Source organism: Corvus kubaryi, unplaced genomic scaffold, assembly GCF_017639235.1.
Source record: "Corvus kubaryi isolate FWS band 111438036 unplaced genomic scaffold, C.kubaryi_AGA036_p1.0 37392, whole genome shotgun sequence".
Classification (NCBI taxonomy): Eukaryota; Metazoa; Chordata; class Aves; order Passeriformes; family Corvidae; genus Corvus; species Corvus kubaryi.
The window spans coordinates 5,045,975-5,053,357 of NW_024581131.1; the positions used below are offsets into that span (position 1 = coordinate 5,045,975).

The following is a 7,383-nucleotide window of genomic DNA, read 5'->3' on the forward strand; positions in this document are numbered from 1 at the left end:
GGGAAAAAAAGGCTGGAGAGGGCTAAATCTCTCCCTTCCTTTTATTTCATCCTTTCACAGATCAAAATCCTTTCATGCAACTCCCAAGCTGGAGAAGCATATGTGTCGGACTTAAACATGCAATGAGAATGAACTCCATCCAGAAGTGGTGGGGGGGAGGGAAGGAGAGGAGGGGTAAATTAGAGTAGAAATCTTTTGGATGCAGGCAAACAGGTGGGGGATTGTCTGGTCTGCGAAGGCAGGGTGTCTGCAATCTTTGTAGCGATTAGATTTAATGGGACAGACACGTTTCTCTCCTTCACATCCCCTCCTCCTCTCAGCCCGAGGGGGAGAAAGGAGGGAGGTGGTGATGGGGAGGTGGCAGGGGAAGAGAAGATTTGAAAGAGTCTTTGACGTCAGCCCTGCCCTATAAAAAGCTGGCAAGGAGCTGGAAAGCAGACAGCAGAGCTCGTGGAAGAGCAAAGATGCCAACCCCGAACATCTCCACCTCTGCAGCCAAAGGCTTCCGCAGGGCGGTGTCGGAGCTGGACTCCAAGCAAGCCGAGGCCATCATGGTAAGACAACCCTACCCCACTTCTTTCCCTCCCCCTCCAAAAAGCACAGCCTCTTCCATAGCTGTAGGCAGAGGCAGGCAGGGATAGATGGACCAACACTGCGTTTGTGGGACTTCCCCGACATGGGCATGTCCAGGCTCTAGGCTGGCAAAGGGAAATTACTCCAGCAGTTCTCTCTACATACTGATACATGTGAAATGAAAACATTTAAGGGGGTGAAAACTTGAAATAATGAAACCACCTCAGTAACCAAAAGTAAGGTGAATAACCCACAGACCTAAGGCAAGAATAGCAAGAAATCCCCCCTGTGAAAGGCAGTTTGAAGATCTTAATGATTTCCAGGTTTCAGTGCGTTAAACTGCAGAGATTTCACCTGTTCTAGCATAATAAAAAAAGTGGGGCTGTCATTTCAGACAGCACACAAGGCACGGGACGTTTAACTACTTTGTTCATGGCTGCTGTATCCAGTTTATCTCCCAGAACATCCTTCCCCCATTTCTGTTCCCAGTCCTCCTTGATGTGTTCTCAGCCCTGTGTTTAGCCCAGGGGAAGCTTCTGCACAAACCCGATCTGAATGTGTCCGGAAAGGGAGAGGAAAACTTCTCCCTGAGCTGTCAAGTGCCTTTAGAAAGCCAAGCCTGGCCAACCCATTGGGCTGGCTGTAGGGACAGGGACATTTCACTTCCTAACCTCAAAGCCTTGGCAGGCAGGATGAGCTTGAAGACTTCCAGTATTGAACGGTCCTGTGAGGCAAAGATGTGGACAGGCTGAAGGTGACAATGCAGCCAGCGGCAGTGGGTGCACCAGGAGAGGACCCTCTTGGGATGCTGGGCAGGAGGAAACTTAGGAATAGGATGGGTTAGGTAGCAGATGTGTTTGGCAGATATCTTCAGCGTGACTCCAGCAGGTCACTTTTAGACCTCCCCATTTCCCTCCCTTGTACCTGCTGCCTTTTTCACCCACTCTCCTCTTAACCCTCTGCCTCACTAAAATCAACCTGTACATTGGCAGGAAGGTGTTTTGGAGAGTGGAGTGTGCTGGAAAGGAAGGGAAATATTTAGGAAGCAAGGAGGTCAGCTTGTTTTCTCTAATCAATGGAAATCAGGGAAGGCTTCCCTCTCACACAGTCCTTTTCATTCTGGCAAAATAATGAACACTTGAGTGGCCCTTGAAAACCTGATATTTTCCAGGCAACTTGTAAAATCAGTATTTGAGATGCTCACTGTCTGGAGAAGTGAAGAGTGTTTGGCTATTACACCCTCTGGGGTGCTGCTCTGTGTTTTATGAAAAAATGGGCCACTGAACATAAGGGCCAGAGGAGTTCAGGTTCAACAGGTGGGCTGACAAGAGTAAGGCAACCTGCTTGGTGTCAGTGGCTCCTCCAGCCTGGAGGATACATAAAACCTTAGCCTGTGTTGGTCTTCCTTCTTTGAATGAAAATTTTCAGAAAAAGGAAAACCACAGTATTTAAAACTTTGCCCTGTGAGGTTCTCTCTGAGAGTTGGATGCATGAAAAGCTCTTTTCTTAGCTCTCACCTGGCACAGGAGATCTCCACAAACCTGTTGCTTATTTTGCTAGCTTCTACCAGGCAAGAGGCATGACTCTGCATTTGTTCCTGACATCACATGTCCCTGGCCCTCGTGTTGTCACTGTGACTGTGGCTTATCTGCCACACAGCCCTCACCCACCATCACACCACCTCCGGCAGGTCTGAGGTGTTCCCTTGCCAGGGGAAACTGCAATCTGGGGGGGAAAGCCAGACCTTTGCAATCCCAGAACTCATCTACACCAGTGGGTATTTTACGTGTCAGCTGGGCCAGACAAATATCAAACTCAGTGGAAAAATCTTTGGTTACATATTAAGTTTTTCTGCTGCTAATGGTTTTTGCAAGAGACCCTGGGACTGTAGCTGGGGCAGGGTTTGGTTACAGAGCCAGGCAGGAGACAGCCATTGGAGCCAAACCAGCAGGAAAGAGCACCCAAGGAAACAGGGGTGGGACATTACTGTCCCCAGTCTTTACAATCCCTCCTGATTGCTGCAAATAATGAGCCAGGAAAAAAAAACAACAAAATAGCTCAGAACACAGTACTTTTAATGACAATACTCAGACTGGGCACTCTGACTTGCAGCAAATTCAAAGAAGGAAAAATGAACAAACCCTTCATAAGAGGTGCAAACTAACCTTCAGAAGAGGTGAATGAGTCAGGCCCTGGTTAGGCAAATAAATGCTTTGTAAAATCAAATTACAGTTCTCACTGTAGCCAGATATGCACTCAGGGAGCGAGTCTGCAAAGCAATTCAGAAATAGCATATAATGGTGCCTTTGGAGGAAAGGAAGGCATTTATCATGAGATCAGTTTGGCTGTTATATATGCCACATTCCTAGTTTCCAGCAAAAGGAGATAATACCCCAATGAGCGTAAATGTGAGGGGTAGAGTTGAGGACAATGAGATGGGGAACGGGCAGCCAGGCAGCCTCCACCTGGCACAGGAGGCAGCAGGCAGGCAGACCCCTCCCAGCCCTCTTCTCCCAAGAAAAATTTGGCCTTTTTCTGCTTTGTTTTGATTTTTTAAAATTTACCCACCTGAACTATGCCATCATGGAGCTAAGGAACTTACAGAACCCCTCAACAGGGACCAAAGCCCCCAGTCCTGCCTGCCGGGGGCCACCCAGTCCCAGCACACGTTTGACTGCTTGAGTCAGCCTCTCCTGGTGCAGCTTTCCAGTCACCCAACTGTGGCCTTTTAAACCCCACACAGGTGGATTTTAACCTGATTTACAGCCTAAATATGGGGGTCTAATTTCCCTCCTCTCCCCTTCTCCAACCCAGAAGTAAAATCCTGCTGCACCTCTGCACCTCGGGGCACAGTGTGACAAAGCACCCTTAGGTAAAGCACTGCATGGCTTGGGATGGCTGTGGAACTTTTCTGTGGCTGGCACAAGGCTGTTTGCCCTGCTTATTGCAGGCACTTTAAAGTAAACACCAGCTTAGCTTAAAACACTGTAGTGATGGAAAACACACACCTAAAGCTGAGCACATGCTCACAAGATTTTTAAAGTTGTGGCTGAGGTCCCTTGTTAGAGGTCTGCTCTCTTTGGGCACCAATACCACCACTTTAGACAAGCAGCAGCATTCACTTATTTCTTAGAAGGTGCTCTTCTGTGCCCTGAGGAATAAAGGGTGGGTCAGCATATGTAATTTCAGAGGGGTGTCTTTACTGAAACGGGACCGGATAGAGGTGCGTGGACTGGTGCCTCGATGTGGTGAGTTTTTGAGGTTGCGTTTAAAATGTCAGCTTTGCACCGCTAAAACATCCAAGAGGATTCTCCCAGGAAACATAAGTTATTGATAGCAGGCTTTGAAAATCAGAGAGAAAATAAACTTAGTAGTCAATCAGGCTGTCTTTTAGAAGGAGAACACTGAGTTTTCGCAAGGAAGGGAAAGCACAGCTAAGTTAGCATGTATCTCTTTTCTAAATATTTTCAATGTAATCACAGGGAAAACTGAAGCCAGTCCCACTCTGAGTCCTTCTTCAGTGCTGCACCAGGTTTCTTGTAGCAAGTTCTGGGGGTTTGTCGTCTGGTTTGGATCTTGAACACAGAAAACTGGAACCAGATGCATAGCCTCTAAATAGAAAACTGGTTGTAAAAAGACCAAGAACAAATAAGTTGGTGTATGAGCTATTTGTATAACAAAAGAAACAACAGTGATTGAAATAGATTGTAGTTCACCATAAATATAAACAGGTGTCCTAACATGACCCCAGGCACAGAGTTGCATTTTAGGTTCAATTCCAAGTAACAGAAATCTGCAGGAGTTTGTTGAGACAAAACAAATCTACAGATGAGTGGGAGGAATTTATTTCCTGAGGTATATGGTTGTGGTTCCAATTACACTTCAATGGATAAGCATCCACTTAATGTCAAAAGTAAATGTCATATTGGATCTTGGGAGCAGTTTTGCTAAGCTGCCCCACTAATACACCTGCAAACAGTTCATGTTTTCTGGCCAGGCCACAGCTGTGGGCTTCAGCTGTCCCTCACAAAATATTTTTTCTCAGATGACTTCAGGTTTATCCGATGTCTCTCCACTTGAATTCATCAGACACCCGAAAACCACATAAGATCGTTTCTGATTTTTGGTTTTTTGGAGGCTATTGAAAACTGTTGCTAGAGTAGGTGAGGGGAGAAGTCCACTCTCCAGTTATGCTAAAAAGATATTTTACACAGTTTTCTTCCTAAAGCCCCACATTTCTAGAAGTTCAGTTCTAAAACTTCAGTTCTCATGAGCAGATCTTCCTCTACAAAGCCAGGCAAGTCAGTCCAGCTTTTCCCTGCTTCCTCTGCTGAGGCATATCAATCACATCTCATCCTGCTACTGGAATGCCTCTGATCTCCTACATCTCCGTGAGCAGTGTTATTTATTTCTGTTCTGCCTGCAGTCTCCACGGTTCATTGGAAGACGTCAAAGCCTCATTGAAGATGCCAGGAAGGAAAGAGAGGCTGCAGCTGCAGCTGCAGCCACTGATGCTGCAGAGTCTACAGAGACCATAGTATTCGAGGAGAAGGATGGGAGAGCCATGCTGAACCTCTTCTTCATGCTCAAGGGAGCCAAGACTTCACCGCTGTCCCGTGTCCTTAAGGTATTTGAGGTGAGTACCCAGCCTGTTGTGTTGTACTCAAGGAACACACTTCAGGTTTCATGACTGTGCTGTGAGAAGCATCACTTGAGCGTAAAAAGAAGACTCAGACTAGGTCTGCCTACTTCAAATTACCAGTTGATTGTCTGATATCCCTGAAGTTGTGCTTTGCTTATGCCTCAGAGTGCCCTCACTTGCCATCACTAAGAAGCAGGCATACCTCTGTCTTGCAGTACTGTTAAGTTCTGGGATTAATTCTGCTTAATTTTTTTCAGTTTCACACTCCAGTCCACACCCTTATGACTTGTAGTGTACTCTGACAGCTCTCCCCACTGCTCAGCACTTCAACTTCAGTTGCAGGGCTCTGATTCCACATTCAAGGCAAGCTGTGTGCCCTGCCTGTCTACAGACCAAACTCACCTCATTTGTGGGTCATTACCACACTGGTCCTTGGTCAAACAGCTACGGAAACAACTTCGCCCTGGGTGTAAAACTGGTATACTGATTTCAAAATTACCTCTCTGCTTCAAGGATTATTCTGATTGACATATTAAAGGTTCTGTTGGTTCCCCTCAGTGATGTATCCTGTATATGCCTTTAATACCAAGGAAAACTGATAACTGAGCTTTTTCCTCCTAGCCAGCAATGTAATGTTGCATTATATAGGATCTCGGTGCCATGAACGGAAAGACTGAGATAAGTGCTGCCTATTTAAACGGCAATCCAAGCATGACAGCTTGCCTTCATGTAGTGTGCTTTCATCCAGGATGATCCAAAAGTGTTTTGCAAACTGAGGTCCTAAGATGCGTTTTATCTATGGTAGCTTAATTTCATTGACTTCAGCAGTGAGAGGAGAGGACAATTTGTTCCTATTAATCAGTCACGTGGCTTGTAAGGGGCCTCTGGAGGTCCAACCTCCTGCTCAGAGCAGGTCCAGTCACAGGAGGTTATTTGAGGCTATGTACACTATCTGGTAAACCCGCTACTTAAAAACTGTAAACTTACAGAAAGTGTGCTTGGGGGATAAGTATTTCCCTGAAATCACAGGGCATTCTAGTTATTCATTGCCCATTTAGTATTACCTCTGATAATCTTATGAAAAACATTTAGATCTTCAGCAATTACAAAACATCTTGCTTCTCCTCTAAGAGGACTGTTGCTAGAAAAGTTGGTTTCTGGGCAACGTATGGCTCCTGTCTCAAGACTAAAAGAACCTCTATGACAAACTTTTCAGACAAAACCCATGTGTTGCCATGATTGGGGTCTCCTTCCCAGAAGTGCACAGATGCCAGATAAAGTGTGACAAATCCATGAGTGTAACATTCAACAGACTGCTCAGTGGGTATGGAACAGATGCGTAAGCTCTTGTACTTGGTAGATTTTTACTGCATTTAAACTCTGTAATTTAAACAATTCTCAAAACATCAAGCGAGAAGCTGCCAGCAGCTTATGTTCAAATAATGTTTGTTTCTTCCTGGAGCAAAAAAGCTCTTTGAGCTTGTCACAGAGAGAGCTTTAAATATAATAAAAAGACAAGCATGTCAAGTCCCGACAGAGGAAGATTCATTTCCCAGATCCCTCTGGCAATGCAGGTACAAGATATGAAAGCAGACGGGCATAATGACATTTGCCTCATCATGAACCAGGCTGCAGGGAAGCTGTTTTCACTCTTCTGTATGTGTTACATGAAGCTGAAGCATGGGTAATGCAATCATGGCTGTCAGATTAATGCAAAGGTATCGATTGTTGAGGGGACAATGTAATAGCGAAGTTGGTAGGTACGTTAAAAAACACCATCCTAAATTTAATTTACCTGTGGCATTGCATCTGTTCGTTCTCATCTTTTTGCCTCTGATTAACAAAAGAAATCATGTCCCTTCCTCTATCAAAGGTCTTGCAGGGACTTTGGGAAGGTTGGGTCATTGCCTAGGGCCTTGGACTTGTACTGCCAATTTTCACTGAGCTAAAGAAAATACCCACAAATTTACCAGGGCCCTTTGGAAGACTATAGACATCATTTTGTCTCCTTATTCCATGGGGGAGCTCAGTTCCCATAGCGAGCCCAAATGACATCCGTGCCGGTAGTGAACCCAGAGCAGCGCTGGTGCGGGAGGGCCGTGACAGCCCCGGCGTTCAGCACCACGGCCAGCGCCGCGCCGCCGGCCCGCCCGGACCGCGCCCGCCCC

General features: G+C 46.1%; 1 protein-coding gene across 1 annotated transcript in view; it reads left to right on the forward strand.

Moving 5' to 3' along the window:
* Positions 1 to 426: 426 nt before the first annotated feature.
* TH (tyrosine hydroxylase) overlaps positions 427 to 7,383 on the forward strand; it is a 23,159-nt gene continuing 16,202 nt past the window's right edge. Inside the window, exons 1-2 of the mRNA XM_042038677.1 lie at positions 427 to 554; positions 5,000 to 5,209. Coding sequence (XP_041894611.1) covers positions 465 to 554; positions 5,000 to 5,209 — 300 coding nt within the window. The 5' untranslated portion in view covers positions 427 to 464. The remainder of the gene's footprint in view (positions 555 to 4,999; positions 5,210 to 7,383) is intronic.